Source organism: Schistocerca piceifrons, chromosome X (genome assembly GCF_021461385.2).
Source record: "Schistocerca piceifrons isolate TAMUIC-IGC-003096 chromosome X, iqSchPice1.1, whole genome shotgun sequence".
Taxonomy (NCBI): Eukaryota; Metazoa; Arthropoda; class Insecta; order Orthoptera; family Acrididae; genus Schistocerca; species Schistocerca piceifrons.
The window spans coordinates 281,051,474-281,075,434 of NC_060149.1; the positions used below are offsets into that span (position 1 = coordinate 281,051,474).

At 45.3% G+C, this 23,961-nt stretch overlaps 1 protein-coding gene across 1 annotated transcript in view; it reads right to left on the reverse strand.

The window, feature by feature from the left end:
- The window catches only part of LOC124723127 (palmitoleoyl-protein carboxylesterase NOTUM), a 235,440-nt gene that overhangs the window by 208,458 nt on the left and 3,021 nt on the right, over nucleotides 1-23,961 (reverse strand). Inside the window, 1 exon segment of the mRNA XM_047248314.1 lies at nucleotides 23,097-23,231. Within this exon segment, the coding sequence (XP_047104270.1) occupies nucleotides 23,097-23,231 (135 nt within the window).

Here is a 23,961-nt window from a genome sequence, read left to right on the forward strand (position 1 = left end):
TGTAGGTGTCGCCACCGGCGCCAACCTTTTGTGAATGCTCTGAAAAGCTAATAATTTGCATATCACAGCATCTTCTTCCTGTCTGTTAAATTCCGCGTCTGTTGCACGTCATCTTCGTGGTGTAGCAATTTTAATGACCAGTAGTGTAGCTTGCCACGTGTTTGGCATGCTTTTCACGAGATTTTCTGCTTATTCTCTCGGTAACGATTTCCGTATCGTCCCGATTTTATATGACAGCTGCTTCAAACTATATATTGGCTTTCCTTCAAGCTTCGTCTTTGTATACGACCAAAACTTTCGATCGGATTTACATCCGGAGACATTGTAGTCCAATCCATCGTGGACATCCCACCTCTGCGATGTTTCGAATCATTATCCTCTTGAAGCACCCAGTTTACCACGTTCGAACCGAATAGCTTCTTAAAGGAACTCAGAAGGCATTTTTGAAAAATATTGCACATTTTTTCAGAGTTTAAATCGGCTGTAAATAAGTGCAAATAGTCAAAACTTCAACCGACAAAACAAAACATTCAACTCTCACACTGTTTATCTATACACTGTGCAAAAGCGCGTTGGGTGCTGATTCGAGACCACTACCAGAGATGTCGCTGTGGACGTTACATTTAAAATTATGGTGTACATTTTCTTGTGGAACTGACTGTATACCCAGAACAAAATAATTGGGGCATGTCATTTAAAGATCAAATATTGCACAAATAGCTGCTCATGAACCGCTTGGATATTTAACGTCACACTGTTATTAGATAACAAGGGCGTTAGATGACTTTCGTATTGCAGGTAGATTCACGTGCCATCATGAATCAGTGATATTACTACCGGTACGTTGTTGATGTTGAGGTTTCCGTTGAGTGTTTGACGTTATTGGCTCAAATGGCTCTGAGCACTATGGGACTTAACATCTATGGTCATCAGTCCCCTAGAACTTAGAACTACTTAAACCTAACTAACCTAAGGACAGCACACACATCCATGCCCGAGGCAGGATTCGAACCTGCGACCGTAGCAGTCGCGCAGCTCCGGACTGAGCGCCTAGAACCGCTAGACCACCGCGGCCGGCTTGACGTTATTAATTGTGCTTTCTCTAACTGGTTAGTTTATTCATCAGTTTATGTAAAACCACTCGCCAAGCGATCGACGGATAATAGTCCAGATATTTTTATACTTTTATTCAAAAAAAGTTTAGTTTTGACTAATAATTACTTAGCGATGTATGTGGCAGAGTTACAGACATCACTTGTCTCAAATGCTAATGAGCGTGGTCACGTTCTTGAATTGTCACTTCTTCTAGTAAGATTGAGTTTATAAGCGTTAAGGACTTTTGTTCTCTAATAGTGTGTTTCCTGCTTTTTGGAATATCTTGGTATTAATTTGCATCTGGGTTGATTTCCATACAGCGTAGTGCTCTGATCTTGTCTCTTGTGGTAACCATCCGCTAGAGTCACACGACTGTGTCGAAAATGACGTTATGTGGGCTCCACGGTACGCAATTCAGGTCGTTCGGATAACTTTGTGCGTGACAGAACATGTAATCAAGATGAAGAAAATCCCAAAAACAGTGCAGTGGCTATCCCCTTAAGTTTAGTAACAGTGGAAACGCAAAAATCCAGACGTGTTCTTTCTTCATGAAGCAAGAACGCAGGTGGAATCTTTGTAATATCTAAAAGAAGTGGTAAATTTGTAAACATGGAAGTAATCCGTCTCATAGCTAGTGTGTTTTTGCTGTATGGGGCCTCATAAAAGCAGTGAATATGACCGTGGAAAAGAGCTTGCTCCAAGACTGAATTGCTACAGTGTTCCTCACAAAACGACAGAAAAAAATATGCCCATAACTCGCAAGACAGAGCGTAAAACAGAAAAAGCGCCGAGCTCGATGTAATTTATCAAGAAATTGCGGAGTTGGAAGGTAAAATAAACTGCTGGAGGGAAATATAAGAGCAGCTTTGCCACCAGTGGCCGCCGCTCTTAGTACAGTAACATCAGTAGAAGTTATGACCTCCCAGCCAACATGTAACCGGGCTGCAAAAGCTGCTACCCCGCCGATTGCCGTGTTGCGTACACGGCATTTAGCGAAGTACTTAGCTCTGGTCTTATAGATAGTAACGTTTAGTGGCAGAAAACCCAATTTGTTAATAGACAATAGACAGAAAGCCGAGCATAGTATGCTTCCCAATCGTTCATCGAAATGGTATATGATAAAATAGTAACTTACACATCACAACGGTTTTGGAAGGTATGCCAACAAAGCAAAAACTAGCGACTGGAACCACAGTAATAAACGAAAGTCCTGATTTAAGACATGTTAATGCAGATTTAGCTGTTATTGCCAAGTAAATAGTAAACAGTTACATTACGATACAACAGACTGCTACGAAATGTGCGTTATATAAGGAATAATAATAAAAATAGCTTACTTTCATCTATGGACAGGCCTATACCCATTATAGCAATAACTGAGACATCGTTTGCTGTACTTAGACTTTTTCATGTCCTGTTTCATCATTGTGCGTCGTCACAGAGATGCTTGTTATCAAAGGAGGTACAGCGCTTTTAAGTAAATCTGAGGTTCCACATAAAATTTTAGATTTAGTGCTTTCTGACCCGGAGTTCCAATACGTAGGAGTCTTCATTTCATCACATATTGCTAAGGCAAAGCAGCAACTAATAATAGAATGAATGGAAAGCTGAATATTGTCTTCAGCATTAGCATAAACCCAAATTTAGTAATGGAGGGCGGAAATGGACACCATCCTACATCAGACAAACGAAAATAGCAATAGAACTTGGAGTATAATTGCAGACTTCATCGATAGAAATCAGTTAGTGATGGTCAAACGACAGGATACCAACGAGAATATGGTGACCGAATTAATGGAGGAGTGCAGCAAGTCTATTCTTTCTCTCTATACTGATCACTATTTCTTCCACTATAGACCAGTCAACGAAAGAAACTTAGGGAGGAAATGCTATAGTCGCAAATTTTTGCGCAGTCCTAGGAGAGAGTGTCCCGAACAACATACTAAAAGTCCTGACCGGTGGGGGTGCGAGCGTTCAGGTGGTTGTGAGTTTAAAGGTCAGTTTTTATGATTTCTCGAATAACTCGAAAACCGGGGCTTCTATCGAAAATGTTTCCCGCTGCAAAATTAAACTGAATTAAATTTTCTACATTGAAAGCTCTATTCGTTTTTTTCTCTAAGAGTAACAGTTTTCGAGTTCCAAGGGATGGGAAAATCGCAGACTATTAAAACATTGTTCTAATGGTATACAATTAAAGCTTATCTTTAAATGAAGTCGGTTAAAAAGCACTCAGTCTTCAGGCCAAGAGTTGCCTACCAGGACCATCCGACCGCCGCGTCATCCTCAGGGGACGATGCGGATAGGAGGGGCGTGTGGTCAGCACACCGCTCTCCCGGTCGTTATGATGGTATTCTTGACCGAAGCCGCTACTATTCGGTCGAGAAGCTCCTCAATTGGCATCACGAGGCTGAGTGCACCCCGAAAAATGGCAACAGCGGATGGCGGCCTGGATGGTCACCAATCCAAGTGCCGACCACGCCCGACAGCGCTTAACTTCGGTGATCTCACGGGAACCGGTGTATCCACAGCGACAAGGCCGTTGAAGTCGGTTAAAAACAAATGTTAAATATGTGTGCCACGAGTAAGTGCAGTAGAGTCGTATTAAGGGTTAAATTGTGTTCCAAGGGTATAACAGAGTGAAAAACGGGGAGGGAAGCTACAGGCGCGAAAATACGTAGGTCGCCAGATTATGTTCATGAACTTCCCTTCTTGACAGATCTGCAAACGGAATATCGAGAAGGTGATTCTCCACTCCATCTATCCCACAATGTCACAAGAAGCAACTACAGGGTGTTTCACGAAGTTACGCTGACCCTCCATAGCGCGCCTAGTGAATCGTGGCGACACAATGCGCAGGCACGCAAAGGGAATTCTTATTTGCCACAAAAAGGGTTAACACTATATGAAATGCAGATATCAGTTACTAATAACATTAACACAAGAAACGTATATGACAGAATATATGTAAATCTTTGCAAGCTGTTCTACATTGCTAGAAGTGAAACTGAGTCTTTAAACCCTGTACCACATTGGTCCAAAAAAAAATTAATATAGGTGCGACCATCATGATGCTGTAAACAGAACCTGGATTCACCCAAAAAAATGACTTTTGCCATTCGTGCACCCAGGTTCGTCGTTTGACTACACCATCGCAGGCGCTCCTGTCTGTGATGCAGTGTCAAGGGTAACCGCAGCCATGGTCTCCGAGCTGATAGTCCATGCTGCTGCAAACGTCGTCGAACTGTTCGTGCAGATGGTTGTTGTCTTGCAAACGTCCCCATCTGTTGACTCGGGGATCGAGACGTGGCTGCACGATCCGTTACAGCCATGCGGATAAGATGCCTGTCATCTCGACTGCCAGTGATACGAGGCTGTTGGGGTCCAGCACGGCATTCCGTATTACCCACCTGAGCCCACCGATTCCATACTTAGCTAACAGTCATTGGATCTCGACCAACACGAGCAGCAATGTCGCCATACGATAAACCGCAATCGCGATAGGCTACAATCCGACCTTTATCAAAGTCGGTAACGTGATGGAACGCATTTCTCCTCCTTACACGAGGCATCACTAGAACGTTTCACCAGGCAACGCCGGTCAACTGCTGTTTGTGTATGAGAAATCGGTTGGAAACTTTCCTCATGTCAGCACGTTGTATGTGTCGCCACCGGCGCCAACCTTGTGTGAATGCTCTGAAAAGCTAATCAATCATTTGCATATCACAGCATCTTCTTCCTGTCGGTTAAATTTCGCGTCTGTAGCACGTCATCTTCGTGATGTAGCAATTTTAATGGTCAGTAGTGTATTACGCTGAGACTATACGGCGAAACTGGTCAAATGTCCACATGCTATTGTCGTGAGCATCTAAGGAAAGAGGTAGAAGGACTGTGAAACTACCACTAGGGGCTAAATGGTTGGACGTCCACTGCTCTTCACAGAACGTGGGGTTCGGAGGCTTGTCTGCTCGGTAATGTAGGACAGATGGTAATCCGTGGCGTCTCTGGCGAATGGCACAATGGTGTTGCACGCACACTGTTGAACATGGAGCTCCGCAGCAGACACTCCCACCCCAACCCCCTTTCCGGGTTTACATGTTAACACAACGCCATTGTCAAATTTTTAATATTGCAGTGGGCACGAAACCATCGGGATTTCACCACTGATCAATGGAAACGTGTCGGCTCTGCAGCTGAATCACATTTTTGCTACACAAACGCGGTCATCGAGGTGAATGGCGCTTCGAAACGTGCAGCTTGCCACGGACGCAGGCCGGTGGAGCAGTGTTATGTATGCTATGCTGCGCTTGCATGGGACCTGTAATTGTGATCGTAGTTACGTTGACAGCTGCGAACGACCTGCATCCCTTTATACTTGATGTCTTCCCCGACGGCGATGTCCATTCAGCAGAACAATTGTTTGTGCCTCGGAGGCAGAACCGCGATACAGTGGTTTGATTAGCGTTATAGTGAACTGGCGTTGTTGTCTCGGCGACCAAATTCGCCTGATGTAAGTCCTATGGAACTAATCTGGGTCGCTATGGGGCGCCATCACAGCGTACGTAAATCAGCGGCCGCTTATTTACGCGAATTACATGACATGAGCGTAGACATTTTATGCCACATACCTCTATAAACCTACCAACAAACTGTCGGATCGCTGATACGCAGAACCAGGAATGTATTTTGTTCCAAAGATGGACAAATAAGCTGTTAAATGGCTCTGAGCACTATGGGACTTAACATCTGAGGTCACCAGTCCCCTAGAACTTAGAACTACTTAAACCCAACTAACCTAAGGACATCACACACGTCCATGCCCGAGGCAGGATTCAAACCTGCGACCGTAGCGGTCGCGCGGTTCCAGAGTGAAGCGCCTAGAACCGCTCGGCCACACCTGCCGGCACAAGCTGTTAAGGTTCTTCTCATCTTCGTAGTAACCACTACTATAAAAATCCGTTCATCAGAAGAATAAATATGATGTAAACATTGCACTATGTATTCTTCCGAGCCGGCCAAAGTGGCCGTGCGGTTCTGGGCGCTACAGTCTGGAGCCGAGCGACCGCTACGGTCGCAGGTTCGAATCCTGCCTCGGGCATGGATGGGTGTGATGTCCTTAGGTTAGTTAGGTTTAATCAGTTCTAAGTTCTAGGCGACTGATGACCTCAGAAGTTAAGTCGCATAGTGCTCAGAGCCATTTTTTTTTTTTTTTTTTTTTTGTATTCTTCCGCGTTTGCTGGAACCTCATTGGATTACCGTTTCACGTGGGACTGCAGCCAAGCTGTCTCGAGGACTGTCAAGTACGATAATAAGGGTACGCACATCGACTTTTCGATAATACGGGACTAAAGTTTTACCGGCGCATTTAACTTGGACAGCACTGGCCGGTCAGCTGACGTGCCAGCTGACGGGGCCAGCTGCAGTTCGCACGTAACAAGAGACGAGCAGAGGATCAATACAGCTTCGAATGTCATTTAATTTTTAAGCAGAATGAAATAATACACTGCAAATCTCCCACAATACGCTCCTTACACGATTAGACAAAAACCGCAACACGTTATCGTTTTTAGCTAACGTACTATTGCAATTAAAAGCAAGAATGATGAAAATTCCTGACTCAACCACAGGGTAATTTTTTCTGCATAAGCTGTGTGAAAAGTAAGAGAGTATTGAAAGATTTCGCGGTATAGTTAAATAGTGAAGCCACTGAAGGTATTGCTTACAGTCAGTCGTCTGGTAATCTCGTGGCTCCTTCCTCATCCGAATCCGAGAAATACATTTCAGTCCTGGAAGTGTCACCTGCTACGTTGACAACGAGCCTGTCAATAACAGAATCCACGAAGCCAACCAGGCGCAGCGTTTTCTCTTCTTGTTTTATGACGAGCCGTTCTATATCCCGCCAGCATTCGGCAGTGATGTGTGGAAAAGCTGCGTGTGTCAGTTCCAGAACGTCTGGTAGCATAACTGTCTTGTTACTTCTCGGGCCAAATCCCGCAGCTTGGCTCCAGATCAGTTCTGTTGGGTTCATATTGTAATCGTACAGTAGCAAATGTAAAAATGCAGCATTTGTATGATGTGCTCGATGCTGTGAAAATAATTGTCTTTCATGTTTCTACGATACCTATCTACCTTGTGGTATAAAACGATGGACATAGTCAAAATAAAGAGGATTTGGTTTTTCATTTTTGCCTTAAAAATTAAATTGTTATGTTTTCGTAGTTTAAACAACTTTTATGGACAGTCTTTCATAAAACATCGATAATTAAGAATTTGTATTTGAAATGGAAACAGGAATTTCGCGTCCAATAGCACGAAAAGCCGCATTATATTCACATACCATTGCGCTTCCGACTACACTAAACGCTCAGTTCGGATTTGTTTATCAATTGCATTATATACAATGCTGGGGAATACTTCAAAGCCGATTATCTCCGTAAATTTATGAACAACATTGAGAACAGCCTATTTCTCGGCACTTTTTAACCGTGTTCCACACGAGAGTTTCACTACGGAAGAGAAAGCAGCCTCAGCCATTTCCATACTGCGCATTAACAGAGCGATAATCAGAGCACTACGCTGCAGAGGCTGTGACCGTACATGATCTTTGAAATGAGAACCTCGTAGCTAAAGCGTGATTAAGAAAAACGTTGATGGCTGTTAATACATTTGAATATCTTAAAGTTTCATTTAACGTAACTTAGTAATGAGATATCTAATACATAAGCAGGACCTACTTCCAAGAGCGTAACAACACCAGTGTATGTGTGCTACGGCTTCTGACCAATCATCGTGTTTTTGTTTGTTTACATCAGTTTTATTCTTATGATGAGCGGATTATACTCACCAATAACGCAGATACCAACGTTTTTAAACGCAGATACCATCGTTCTTAGACGGAAAGCAAATAGGTTGTCGCTTGATAATTACGAGGGCGTACTGAAATGTAATGCGTTTGAACTTTGTACAGGGTGTTTCAAAAATGACCGGTATATTTGAAACGGCAATAAAAACTAAACGAGCAGCGATAGAAATACACCGTTTGTTGCAATATGCTTGGGACAACAGTACATTTTCAGGCGGACAAACTTTCGAAATTACAGTAGTTACAATTTTCAACAACAGATGGCGCTGCAAGTGATGTGAAAGATATAGAAGACATCGCGGTCTGTGGGTGCGCCATTCGGTACGTCGTCTTTCTGCTGTAAGCGTGTGCTGTTCACAACGTGCAAGTGTGCTGTAGACAACATGGTTTATTCCTTAGAACAGAGGATTTTTCTGGTGTTGGAATTCCACCGTCTAGAACACAGTGTTGTTGCAACAAGACGAAGTTTTCAACGGAGGTTTAATGTAACCAAAGGACCGAAAAGCGATACAATAAAGGATCTGTTTGAAAAATTTCAACGGACTGGGAACGTGACGGATGAACGTGCTGGAAAGGTAGGGCGACCGCGTACGGCAACCACAGAGGGCAACGCGCAGCTAGTGCAGAAGGTGATCCAACAGCGGCCTCGGGTTTCCGTTCGCCGTGTTGGAGCTGCGGTCCAAATAACGCCAACGTCCACGTATCGTCTCATGCGCCAGAGTTTACACCTCTATCCATACAAAATTCAAACGCGGCAACCCCTCAGCGCCGCTACCATTGCTGCACGAGAGACATTCGCTAACGATATAGTGCACAGGATTGATGACGGCGATATGCATGTGGGCAGCATTTGGTTTACTGACGAAGCTTATTTTTACCTGGACGGCTTCGTCAATAAACAGAACTGGCGCATATGGGGAACCGAAAAACCCCATGTTGCAGTCCCATCGTCCCTGCATCCTCAAAAAGTACTGGTCTGGGCCGCCATTTCTTCCAAAGGAATCATTGGCCCATTTTTCAGATCCGAAACGATTACTGCATCACGCTATCTGGACATTCTTCGTGAATTTGTGGCGGTAGAAACTGCCTTAGACGACACTGCGAACACCTTGTGGTTTATGCAAGATGGTGCCCGGCCACATCGCACGGCCGACGTCTTTAATTTCCTGAATGAATATTTCGATGATCGTGTGATTGCTTTGGGCTATCCGAAACATACAGGAGGCGGCGTGGATTGGCCTCCCTATTCGCCAGACATGAACCCCTGTGACTTCTTTCTGTGGGGACATTTGAAAGACCAGGTGTACCGCCAGAATCCAGAAACAATTGAACAGCTGAAGCAGTACATCTCATCTGCATGTGAAGCCATTCCGCCAGACACGTTGTCAAAGGTTTCGGGTAATTTCATTCAGAGACTACGCCATATTATTGCTACGCATGGTGGATATGTGAAAAGTATCGTACTATAGAGTTTCCAAGACCGCAGCGCCATCTGTTGTTGAAAATTGTAACTACTGTAATTTCGAAAGTTTGTCTGCCTGAAAATGTACTGTTGTCCCAAGCATATTGCAACAAACGGTGTATTTCTATCGCTGATCGTTTAGTTTTTATTGCCGTTTCAAATATACCGGTCATTTTTGAAACACCCTGTACCTCTGGAAACATATCAAGGCCTTGTTGACTCCATGCCAACGCAGAATCGCTCCTGCACAGCATTCCGAAAGTGGACCAACACGCTACTAAGAAGGTGGTCATCATGTTTTTTCTCGTCGGTGTACTGCCGGATGTGGGAAAATACACAGTTGAGTCACATTAATGAGGCCGCCGCCTATGTTCGACGTCAACGTGCAATAACCACTCACAGACGGCACGTGGCAGCACTAGCTGTGAAGGATATAAAAAAGCGTGTTGGGGAATGCGAAAACAGTGCAGTCGTTGTAATGGGGAAACAGACCGATTCATCAGACGTCCAAAAGGGTATGCTCATTGGCTTTTGGGCTAAGGGTGGAAGCATTTCCGAAATGGCTAAGTCTGTAAACAGTTCGAATGCGCCTTGGTTAAAATATACCATGCACGACGAAATGGCCTATACTAAACCGATGCCGTACAACTGTGGTGTACCACAAACCATACGCGACATGTGCGAACGACGCCTGTGGAGATGTGTACGGGCGAACAGACATGCAATCGTTGAGCAGCTGACCGCCCAGATAGACCAAGAAGTTACCAACAGTGTCTTCTCAACGACCTTTCACCGAACATTGATGCATATGAGCGTTCACAGCAGGCACCTGGACGTTCACTGAGTGGCAACAGGTGGCCTTTTCAGATGAATCATGTTTTGTGCTGCATTGAACTGACGACGTTGGCGCGTAAAGCGTGAAACGTTTGAAAACAAACACCCTGCAACAATCGTCGGAAGGGCCAAGGCTGGATGAGGAAGCCTTATGGTCTGCATTCCCTGGCTAATCTCGTCATTCTGAAAGGCACAATGGATCAACACAACTATGCGTCTATCCTTGGGGACCACATCCACCCCTACACGCAGTTTGTTTTTCCTCTTCACAAAGAAAACGACCAGCTGGACAACGCAGTGTGTCAGACAGCTCGCAGTGAACGTGTGTGGTTAGAAGAGCACCAGGATGCGTTTACCAAACTTCCCTGGCCTGGCCACTGAGCTCCCCAAATTTAAACCTGGTCGATAATCTGTGGGACAAACTCGAATCGATCCATGGATCCTCAACAGAGAAACCTAGCGCAGCTGGCCAAAGCACTGGAGTCGACATGGTTTCACATCCCTGTCCCTGTCTTCCAGAACCTCACTGATTCTCTTCCTGCACATCTCACAGCAGTGCACATTGAAATAGGTGGCCCAGCACTGTCACTGAACAGTGTATTTGTTGCTACACATATTTAATGAGCAATGATTTCGTCATGTTAGCATGTCTGATTTACATCTGAACACTGTACACATATATATCTACTGTACATGATCAGTGGTATTTGGGCATCCCCACGTAATGGGGGATTGACTAATATATGTCATGAGAGATGGACCCGTCAGTATAAAAAGGGGCAGGGAGTATTGTGTTGTCAGTAGAGACGCAGAAAAAGCAGAATGGGTCCCTTAGGAGAGCTGAGTTCGTCTAACATGGACTGTTCATTGCATATCATCTGAGGAACGAACATCATGGACATTTTAGATCTTATAAGGCTTTCCTAGTCGATTGTTGGTGATGTGATTGCAGAGTGGAAACGTGAAGGATCAATCACAGCTTAGCCAAGACTAGGCAGACCTCATGAACTGACAAACAGAGGCAGTCAAGCACAGCGGAGAGTCGTCGTAAAAAATTGTATGAAATCAGCAGAAGGAAGCGCTTGGGAGTTCCAGAGTGCTTCCAGCAGTCCAGCTGTTCTAGCAGCCCTTCATCGGCCATAAATTTATGTAACCAATGCTAAACGACATTTGATGTGGTGTAAAGAGCTTAGCCAGTGGACAATGGATGAATGGAAACGAGTGATTTGGAGTCGTGACTCATGCTATACCCTGTGGCCATCCGATGGTAGAGTTTGGGCTATGGGGGTATTTTGCGTGGTTACGGTGTGGTCCTCTTATTGCGCGTAAGAAAATGCTAAATGTGAAAGCGTTATGTGTTACATCCAGTAGAGGACCCGTTCATTGACGATGATTGTTTCTATCAGCACGACACATCCAGGTACCTGGGTAAAATGTAAGCAGCCGTTGACGCTAAGTGTACACACACCTCACATTAATTTCCATAAATGGATGATGGATTTCCAAATACTTTTGATCAGATTGTGTATATACTGACAATGTTGTCTCTGAAGAGACTATGTCACCATCACAGATCTGCATTCTAAACTGAAACTTTCCCCAAAGACGAACTTACTGTCTTCCTTAAATCATTATCTACGCTTAATGCGTGACAATAGTTGGCGGCTTTGTTGTATAATGGTTTCTACGAGTAATGACACATAACCATTTATCTTTCACAGGTAACAGTACGCAACAGTCGTGTCAGGGATCCAGAGATCATTGCCGGTCCCCCTCCTGCGCTAATAGTGAGCCTCATTATCTCACAAGCAACAGGAGGAGGTATACGCGTGGTGACGCGTCAGACGCCTCTCTCGCAGGCATGTAACCTAGTCCTCAGTTGTTCTCAAAAATAAATATGTTGTTCCCATAACATTCGTCAGACAGTGCAAAAAAACTCTCATTTTGATTACGTCGGCAGCCTGTGTTGCAAGTGCCGGCCGCGGTGGTTTCGCGGTTCTAGGCGCACAGTCCGGAACCGCGCGACTGCTGCGGTCGCAGGTTCGAATCCTGCCTCGGGCATGGATGTGTGTGATGTCCTTAGGTTAGTTAGGTTTAAGTAGTTCTAAGTTCTAGGGGACTGATGACCACAGATGTTAAGTCCCATAGTGCTCAGAGCCATTTGAACAATTTTTTTGTGTTGCAAGTGCTCCTACGTACAGTAAAACTCGATACGACACTACCGACGGTTGACCACCTCTGCAGATGAAGTCGCTGATTCGCTGCATATGCTGAACAAACAATTGTTGTCAGTATTATTTAGTCTGCAGACAAAGAATGTCCCGATAAACTGACAACCGCACTGTGATTTGATAGCCTGTAACAAATCTCACATTTTCCCTCAGTATCTCATGGTATGATTACATACACTACGTGATCAAAAGTATCCAGACAGCTCCAAAACATACGATTTTCGTAATAGGTGCATTGTGCTGCCACCTACCGCCAGGTACTCCACATCAGCGACCTCAGTAGTCATTAGACATCGTGAGAGAGCAGAATGGGGCGCTCCGCGAAACTCACGGACTTTGAACGTGGTCACGTGATTGGGTGTCACTTGTGCCATACGTGTTGTAACTGCGACCAGGACGGTCGCGGGGTTGCAATGACGGAATGCGCGGCGGGACCCGCGGAGAGGCCAGCGAACAACACAACAGAGGAGGACGGACACGACCAACGAAGGACGGAACGAATACAACAAGACCGAACAACAGAGTCACAAGGAAACAAACACGTCCACTTGTACAGGAACCAGGAAGTAAGCAGTCTAGCGCAAAGCGAGATGTAAACCGACGTAAGCGAGATTAGACTGACTGGCTGAGCTTTTTTATTTCCTTTATTGAATTTCGATTCCCCCCGAAGGAGGCGGGCTGGCAGCAGCTAATTACGCTGCTCTGCAGCCTACAGACTTTTTAAAACGTAAGAAGAAGATGTTGTTGTTGTTGTGGTCTTCAGTCCTGAGACTGGTTTGATGCAGCTCTCCATGCCAGTAAAGCTGCATGCCCTCGGGAAAAATTACGGCTGTAGTTTCCCCTTGCTTTTGAAACACTAAAAAAAGGCGATAAAACGGTGATTTAAATCGTAAAACGACGGAAAATTGGGGAAAGTTAAAAAATACAGCAAAGGGTTGGCAAAGCTAGTAAAATACACAGGAAGCAGACAGGTAACATAGTAGACAGACAATTAAAAAACATGGCCACAGTCTGGTTTCTGTTCGCAAGAGATATAAAAATCACACCCAGCGACAGAATGATGTCTGTTCGCAACACTTCGAAAAGACACACAACACTGAACACTCACTGTAAACACTGCACTAAAATGTCGGCACAAAGATGACACTCCATAGCCAAGGGCAGAGGGGGAATTGGAAAAGGCAGAGGAGGGAAATGCAAAAGGACTTGGGGGAAAGAAGGGGGGGCAGAGAGGGGGTATGTGGGGAAAAAAGAGGATGGAAGGGGGGGAGAGAGCCCAGGAAAGGATGGAGGAAAGGAGGGGGGGGGGGGTGAGGATCAAAGTTGATAGGAGAGATAAATGGAGGGAGAGAGGGCATCATCCGGGAGGGGGAGTTGGTGGAAGCCACCTTGGGAAAGGAGATGAAGGGTGTAGAGATGGAGGGTAGGGGGGACACAACAGTGAAGACGTGGCAGGGGGCGGGGATGAGTGAGGAGAGGAGCAACCAGGGGGTGAGGGGGATGAAGGTGGCGGGAGGTGTAGAGTATGCGGATATGTTCGAGGAATAGGAGCAGATGGGGGAAAGGATTGAGGTCATAGAAGATCCGCGTGGGAAATGGGAGGCATATACAGAAGGCGAGGTGGAGTGCATGACACTCAGGGATCTGGAGGGACTTACAGAATTTTGGGGGTGGGGGGGCAGATATCCAGGCAGGACTGGCATAACAGAGGATGGGATGGATTAAGGATTTGTAGGTGTGGAGGATGGTAGAGGGTTGCAACCCCCATGTCCGGCCAGAGAGGAGTTTGAGGAGGCAGAGGCGGTTGTGGGCTTTGGATTGGATGGAGAGGAGATGAGGGATCCAGGTGAGGCGACGGTCGATGGTGAGGCCAAGGTACGTGATGGTGGGGGTGAGGCGGACAGGACGTGTGCAGACGGTAAGGGAGAAATCCAGGAGCCGGAAGGAGCGAGTGATACGACCTACGATGATTGCCTGGGTCTTGGAAGGATTGATTCTCAGGAGCCACTGGTTACACCATGTGGCAAAAAGGTCAAGGGGCCGACCGTGGTGGCCACGCGGTTTAGGCGCTGCAGTCCGGAACCGCGCGACTGCTACGGTCGCAGGTTCGAATCCTGCCTCGGGCATGGATGTGTGTGATGTCCTTAGGTTAGTTAGGTTTAAGTAGTTCTAAGTTCTAGGGGACTGATGACCTCAGATGTTAAGTCCCATAGTGCTCAGAGCCATTTGAACCAAAAAGGTCAAGGTGATTCTGGAGAAGGCGTTGGGACCGTTGGAGGATAGGAGCGAGGGCGAGGAATGCGGTGTCATCGGCATATTGCAAGAGGTGTACTGGAGGGGGGGGGGGGGAGGTTGGGGCATATCTGTCGTGTACAGAAGGTAGAGGAGAGGGGAGAGGACAGAGCCCTGGGGCACACCTGCAGAGGGGTAGAAAGTGTGGAAATTGGCATTATGGATGGTAACATAGGAGGGGCGGTGACTGGCTGAGCGAGAGGCCGGCGCTTAAGTACGTTATCGGGGGCGCTGCTACTGGCCGCTGGGAGCACGTGTTCAACTGTGGCGACCTCACACTAAAGCGGGCCAGAAGGAGCGCGCCGCCACAGCTTACGGCGCGATGGTGCAGAGACCTTTATGGGTCTTCGACGTCCATGTCGTCTGGTGCGGATTCAAATTCCGCGGCGCGCGGTACCAGAATATGTCTGCACGCGAGATTTCCACACTCCTAAGCATCCTTAGAGCCGCTGTTTCCGATGGCATAGTAAAGTAGAAACGTGAAGGGACACGTAATGCAAAAAAGTGTACAGGCCGACCTCGTCTGTTAACTGACGGAGACCGCCGACAGTTGAAGAGGGTCGTAATGTGTAATAAGCAGACATCTATCCAGACCATCACACAGGAATTCCAAACTGCATCAGGAAATTCTAAACTCAGATTGGAATGTATACCGCAGAGACAGGCTGGACAGTGAAGGGGGAGGCGTGTTTATAGCGATAAGAAGTGCAATAGTATCGAAGGAAATCGACGGAGATCCGAAATGTGAAATAATTTAGGTGAAGGTCACGGTTAAAGCAGGCTCAGACATGGTAATTGGATGTCTCTATAGGCCCCCTGTCTCAGCAGCCGTTGTGGCTGAGCACCTGAAGGATAATTTGGACAATATTTCGAGTAGATTTCCCCACCATGTTATAGTTCTGGGTGGAGATTTTAATCTGCCGGATATAGACTGGGAGACTCAAACGTTCATAACGAGTGGCAGGGACAAAGAATCCAGTGAAATTTTTTTAAGTGCTTTATCTGAAAACTACCTTGAGCAGTTACACAGAAAACCGACTCGTGGCGATAACATATTAGACCTTCTGGTGACAAACAGACCCGAACTATTTGAAACAGTTAACGCAGAACAGGGAATCAGCGATCATAAAGCGATTACTGCATCGATGATTTCAGCCGTAAATAGAAATATTAAAAAAGGTAGGAGGATTTTTCTGTTTAGCAAAAATGACAAAAAGCAGATTTCAGTGTACCTGATGGCTCAACACAAAAGTTTTGTCTCAAGTACAGTTGGTGTTGAGGATCAGTGGACAAAGTTCAAAACAATCGTACAATATGTGTTAGATGAGTATGTGCCAAGCAAAATCGTAAGAGATGGAAAAGAGCCACCGTGGTACAATAACCGAGTTAGAAAACTGCTGCGGAAGCAAAGGGAACTTCACAGCAAACATAAACATAGCCAAAGACTTGTAGACAAACAAAAATTACGTGAAGCGAAATGTAGTGTGAGGAGGGCTATGCGAGAGGCGTTCAATGAATTCGAAAGTAAAGTTCTATGTACTGACTTGGCAGAAAATCCTAAGAAATTTTGGTCTTATGTCAAAGCGGTAGGTGGAACAAAACAAAATGTCCAGACACTCCGTGACCAAAATGGTACTGAAACAGAGGATGACAGACTAAAGGCCGAAATACTAAATGTCTTCTTCCAAACCTGTTTCACAGAGGAAGACTGCACTGCAGTTCCTTCTCTAGATTGTCGCACAGATGACAAAATGGTAGATATCGAAATAGACGACAGAGGGATAGAGAAACAATTAAAATCGCTCAAAAGAGGAAAGGCCGCTGGACCTGATGGGATACCAGTTCGATTTTACACAGAGTACGCGAAGGAACTTGTCCCCCTTCTTGCAGCGGTGTACCGTAGGTCTCTAGAAGAGCGTAGCGTTCCAAAGGATTGGAAAAGGGCACAGGTCATCCCCGTTTTCAAGAAGGGACGTCGAACAGATGTGCAGAACTATAGACCTATACCTCTAACGTCTATCAGTTGTAGAATTTTGGAACATGTATTATGTTCGAGTATAACGACTTTTCTGGAGACTAGAAATCTACTCTGTAGGAATCAGCATGGGTTTCGAAAAAGACGATCGTGTGAAATCCAGCTCGCAAGGCGTTCGATACAGTTCCCCACAGTCGTTTAATGAACAAAGTAAGAGCATATGGACTATCAGACCAATTGTGTGATTGGATTGCAGAGTTCCTAGATAATAGAACGCAGCATGTCATTTTCAATGGAGAGAAGTCTTCCGAAGTAAGAGTGATTTCAGGTGTGCCGCAGGTGAGTGTCGTAGGACCGTTGCTATTCACAATATACACAAATGACCCTGTGGATGACATCGAAAGTTCAGTGAGGCTTTTTGCAGATGATGCTGTGGTATATCGAGAGGTTGTAACAATGAAAAATTGTACTGAAATGCAGGAGGATCTGCAGCGAATTGACGCATGGTACAGGGAATGGCAACTGAATCTCAATGTAGACAAGTGTAATGTGCTGCGAATACACAGAAAGAACGATCCCTTATCATTTAGCTACAATATAACAGGTCAGCAACTGGAAGCAGTTAATTCCATAAATTATCTGGGAGTACACATTAGAAGTGATTTAAAATGGAATGATAATATAATGTTGATAGTCGGTAAAGCAGATGCCAGACTGAGATTCATTGGAAGAATCCTAAGGAAATGCAATCCGAAAACAAAGGAAGTAGGATACAGTACGCTTGTTCGCCCACTGCTTGAATACTGCTCGGCAGTGTGGGATCCGTACCAGATTGGGTTGGTAGAAGAGATAGAGAAGATCCAACGGAGAGCAGCGCGCTTCGTTACAGGACCGTTTAGTAATCGCGAAAGCGTTACGGAGATGATAGATAAACTCCAGTGGAAGACTCTGCAGGAGAGACGCTCAGTAGCTCGGTATGGGCTTTTGTTGAAGTTTCGAGAACATACCTTCACCGAGGAGTCAAGCAGTATATTGCTCCCTCCTACGTATATCTCGCGAAGAAACCATGAGGATAAAATCAGAGAGATTAGAGCCCACACAGAGGCATACCGACAATCCTTCTTTCCACGAGCAATAAGAGACTGGAATAGAAGGGAGAACCAATGGAGGTACTCAAGGTACCCTCCGCCACACACCGTCAGGTGGCTTGCGGAGTATGGATGTAGATGTAGATGTAGATCCACTGCAAGTACTATGACAGTTAGGTGGGAGATGAGAAAACTTTGATTTCATGGTCGAGCGGCTGCTCGTAAGCCACACATCACGCCGGTAAATGCCAAATGGCGCCTCGCTTGGTGTAAGGAGCGTAAACATCGGACGATTGAACAGTGGAAAAACGTTGTGTGGAGTGACGAATCACGGTACACAATGAGGCGATCCGATGGCAGGGTGTTGGTATGGCGAATGCCCGGTGAAAGTCATCTGCCAGCGTGTGTAGTGCGAACAGTAAAATCCGGAGGCGGTGGTGTTATGGTGTTGTCGTTTTCATGGAGGGGGCTTGCACCCCTTGTTGTTTTGCGTGGCACTATCACAGCACAGGCCCACATTGATGTTTGCTTCCAATTGTTGAAGAACAATTCGGGGATGGCGATCGCATCTTTCAACACGATCGAGCACCTGTTCATGGTTCAAATGGCTCTGAGCACTATGGGACTTAACATCTGTGGTCATCAGTCCCCTAGAACTTAGAACTACTTAAACCTAACTAACCTAAGGACATCACACACATCCATGCCCGAGGCAGGATTCGAACCTGCGACCGTAGCAGTCGCGCGGTTCCGGACTGAGCGCCTAGAATCGCTAGACCACCGCGGCCGACGAGCACCTGTTCGTAATGCCTGTGGCGGAGTGGTATTCGGCAATAATATATAACATCCCTGTAATGGACTGGCCTGCACAGAGTCCTGACCTGAATCCTATAGAACACGTTTGGGATGTTTTGGAACGCCGACTTCGTGCCAGGACTCACTGACCAACATCGATACCTCTCCTCAGTGCAGCACTCCGTGAAGAATTGGCTACCATTCCCCAAGAAACCTTCCAGCACGTGATTGAACGTATGCCTGCGAGAGTGGAAGCTGTCATCGAGACTAAGGGTGGGCCAACACCATATTGAATTCCAACATTACCGATGGAGGGCGCCAAGAACTTGTAAGTCATTTTCAGCCAGGTGTACGGTTACTTTTGATCACATAGTGTACAGTTGCGTTCAGCATCGAATTGGAAAGTTGAGCTACGTTCATTCGTTTCGTTACTTAGCCAGAGAACATAAAAACGCGACACTGACTCACAACAGTAGCGCGAACTCTACAGTTACAATTTCCTTGTGCTTTGTAGTAAAATCAGAGATGGATAAGGGCAAGCCTCCTCCAATAAGTCGTCACCTGCAAAAAGAGCATAATGGAAGAAACCCGCAGATTCATCTCGATATGCTGGTTTGTGACAGAGTGCACTGTCATCCTGGTGCAGTCACCGTCCCTGAACTGTTCCCCTACTGTTTTACAATGATTTAAAATATGTTCACGTCGTTCTGCATTGTGTTGTCAGTAAAGAAGCGCAAGGGGACCACATGCTGACCATGAAAAACAATCCCGTAACCCAAACCCTTCCATCGGATTGCCACAGGGTATAACACGATTCACCACAACAAGTCATCCACTGTGCGGCGGTGTCGCTCCTTACACGACCTGAAGAGTCGCTGAGCACTGACTACTGAAATACGTGGTTTTTGATACGCTCCTCTACCAATGTAGCCCAATCGTTTTAACCCCCTGCACTTATTCGTTGTGCTAGCTGGACTTCTGGTAGCACTTTGGAACCCACGAGTGATTTCTTCCGCTGATTTCCTATGATTTTTTACAACTGCCCTGTGCTATGCTCGACGATCTTTGTCTGTACATGAGGTCTGGGCTTGATTTGGCAGTTGTTGTTCCTTCGCGTTTCCAGGTCACAATCACGGCACCATCAGTCGCTATGGGCAGCTTTAGACGGGCTGAAATGTCCTCAGGTGACATCAAATGACCAGTCCACGCTGGAAATCACCGAACTCTCCTGAACGACGTATTGTCCTGTCACTGCTTCTTTACTGACAACACAATACTCCCCGCCTCCTTTTTTAGTGGCGGGCTCGCCGCTCGTGACATCTAGTGGTCAATTCAGCATTACATAGGAGTGTCCTTACACTGATGGTCAGCTACTTTATCTAATGGCGTGCAGAGTCACATTTCCAACATAAAACAGTCACAGGCCTTGATTTATGATCGAAGGTATATGGTTCCAGATGTCCTCGTACAATTCATACAGTTCTTGTTTCATATAAAGAAGTACTTTGACGTATATACGAGGTAGCTCTCTATGAGATTCAAGATTTGTTTTTTAGAGTTAATATTCATTAAATATAAACCAAGAAAATCAATGGAGGTTAAAGGATGCTCTTCAGCCCAGCGTAGAATAATATTACCCTGACGACACGGAAAAACTCTTTTCGAAAATATATCTGGAAGATTTCAACCGCGCAGGGATGCAAGCGGGCACTAGCAATATTGGATAACTTACCGAAGTCCTTCTTTAACCATCACAGATGCTAGAAATGTCCAGGGAACGTACGCCGTGGAATGCTTCTATCACTGCCTGCCTAAATGCCTGAATACATTTCTTTGTACATCTATCGACCCGCCCGGGTATCCGGGTGTGTTAACGCGACCGCTTTCGGGAAGGGTAGATGTGCCAGCCCCTGATCGAATCCGTCCGGGGGATTAACGGCGAGCGGTTGGCGTGCCGGTCACCCTGGATGTGGTTTTTAGCTAGTTTCGCACATCCCATTAGATGAATACCATATTGCTTCCCATGTTCCACCTCAGACACACTATACGCAAACATTTAGAACACTTTCTTATACTTGCACACAGAATTTATTCTATACACACACAGATTGGGTACACTTCTTCTGTCCTTGAGGCTGAATAGGGGACTAGTTACCCTTGCTGTCTGTCTCTGTAAACACTTACTCAACATCAGCATTCATCGAGTAGCTGTTTTCCTGGAAAACGCACATCATCGGAAGTAAAGCGACCTTAAAAACCGTGATTTTTCTGAGTAGGAAAATAGTTTCCTATTTCCATGATTCACTTACGATGCTCCTTTGCTGCACCCATTTCAAACAAGACTTGTGATGTTTTTTGGTCAACAATGAGAGACATATGAGTCGTCTGTTCAAATGGCTCTGAGCACTATGGGACTTAACATCTAAGGTCATGAGTGCCCTAGACTTAGAACTACTTAAACCTAACTAACCTAAGGACATCACACACATCCATGCCCGAGGCAGGATTCGAACCTGCGACCGTAGCAGTCCCGCGGTTCCGGACTGAGCGCCTAGAACCGCTAGACCACCGCGGCCGGCGAGTCGTCTGTTGTCGATCTCTAAAATGGTTCAAATGGCTCTGAGCACTATGGGACTTAGCATCTGAGGTCATCAGTCTCCTAGAACTTAAAACTACTTAAACCTAACTAACCTAAGGACATCACACACATCCATGCCCGAGGCAGGATTCGAACCTGCGACCGTAGCGGTCGTGCGGTTCCAGACTGAAGCGCCTAGAACCGCTCGGCCACACCGGCCGGCCTAACAAAGGTTAGGTAATTAGTTAGTTACATGTTCAGTAAATCATACTGATGGTTTCAACAGAAAAAAGAACACATATTGAAAAAAGAGAAAACTAAAATATATTTAACTGGTTACATGCTGTTCATTTATAGGTTCTTCTGTGTGTGAGACTAATAATTTCTTTCTATTTAATAGTATCTTTGTGATATCCTCCTTGTATTCTGGTAACAAATTTAAAAAAGACTCAAGATACCGTGTCCCAGTAAGACGGTTATCTAAAACAACTGGTGCTACGGTCGCAGGTTCGAATCCTGCCTCGGGCATGGATGTGTATGGTGTCCTTAGGTTAGTTAGGTTTAAGTAGTTCTAAGTTCTAAGGGGGCTGATGACCTCACACGTTAAGTCCCATAGTACTCAGAGCCATTTGAACCATAAAACATGTAAAATAGGAGCGAGAAGTACCTCTCTTGTGGCCACTCTGCGCTTGTAGACGTCGCTCTCCAACCATCCCCACAAACAGTAATCCAATGGGGTAATGGTTATCAATAATACCGGACCACACACTGACTGAGAAACGTCGTTGAAAATTCGTTTCCACAGTAACGTGCACATTTTCATTTGCCCATACATGAGAGTTGCGCGTGTTCTGGATTCCGTTGCGGGTAAATGTTGACTCATCAGTGAACAGAATACGTGGAATTAATCGCTCATTGGCAATGATCCATTGACAGAATTCTTGCTGGGGGCAGCATCTCCTTCATGCAGATGTTTTAGACTCTGCCGATGAAAGGGATACAGACCGTACTCGTGTACTGTGCGTATCACTCGTGTTTGTGGAATACCAAGTTGGGCAGCAATTCTTCTAGTGCTAATGGTAGGGTTGCGTTCCACTACTTGAAGAATGTTCTCAAATTCATTAAGAGGTTGTTGCACGGGACGTTCAGAGACGACATTTGCGCTGGGAAGCGTACCACGCTCACGCAATCCGTGAAACACCCTGCTATCTGGCACTCTGCGATTCGGAAATCGTTGTTGGTATTCTCTCACAGCAGCTCTTGAATTCCCATTGGACAAACAATAGACAAACACCGTGTCAGCATACTCTGCATGTGTGAAGATCCGTGGCATTTTCACTGGACAAAACTGTATTCGTTGTTGACGTACAACACTGTAGTACCGTGCACTTCGACGAACAATGTCGGACTGAGACATGAGGTAAACAACTGCACCATGCGCAAGTGAACTGCGTACTGACACGGTTAGTAAGCACAACGCTACACGCTTCCCGTTCCTAGTTGTTTTCATTGGTTTACCCGGAAACGGTTAAGAAAAGGGCATATGTTTATTAGGAGGTTTTTGTTCAGAATCACCACTAGTATCACCCCTCAAACCATATACGTCTCCTCCTGACTCTCATGGGTGTCTATGTGTGGCATTTTTTTCGATACTGCAAACACACTGAAATTTCTAAAATTAAAAGTGTAGCAACAGCCTTAGGCAGAGATTTGATATTGTTAACTGAATTCTTGTAATAGGAGTAAGAATTCAGATGATTGATCCAACAACGAGTTTGACCTTTCCGCTGATAGGCTGCAAAATGATAATTCGTTGAATATCAGAATCAGCAACAGCAATCAAACGAACTGTAATTAATGTGGTGCTTATAATAAGAGAGGAGTTACCTTCAGTAATCTCTGCACGGCGTGGATATGAGGGTGGCTGTAGAATGGAACGAAGTTGGACGTGACTGTGACGCTGTTCGTCGCTCCAGAAGCTTCGTCGGCGTTGCAGCCTGCGGCGACGAGCAGGATGGAGAGCTGCAAAAGGAAGTCGCGAAATCTGGAGGTGCATATTAACGCTGTATCGCGAAGGTTTCTTTTAACTTAAATGACCCAAATATCGTACGTCTAAGGACACCAATTTCGTTTCAGATGTCTCGATTACGAGAAGACATTATGAGAACACGGTTCTTTATAGGAGAAAGTAATAAGTAAAAATATTACCAAAATTGGGATGCTCTAAACATTCTTTATCAGGTATCACCAGAATTTATTGTGACAGCGTTCTATTTTTAAGTGCGCCGTTTTATTTAGGAGGACTTCAAATTCGATTATGTAAATCATACTTCGTATATACAACGGAGAGGAGTTTCTGGGCTGTGGAACAAAGTCAGAGCTGGACATTTTATTTAAGCACAACACAACAGAGTGACTTAGTTAAGAAATATTATAACATAAAAGATTATATCATATTATACAGAAAAAGAAGGTTACATCATTTTAACATTAGTTTAGAGAATTGATAGTCTGCAATGGATTACAATGAGGAAGTCAGTAGAAAGCTATTTCATTAACTCTTAAATCGCCCTATCTTTCTCACAAGAAATGTAATAGACTGTCACAAGTAGTTGAAAACACATGTACCCATGGATCTGATTGCTTGGTAAATCAACATTAGAATTCTGATGGATTTGTGAGAGACTTTTAGTTCTGGTGTCAGAATGGATTTTTGCGGTAACAAATTCCTGTCCAATACTAGATTTAGTTA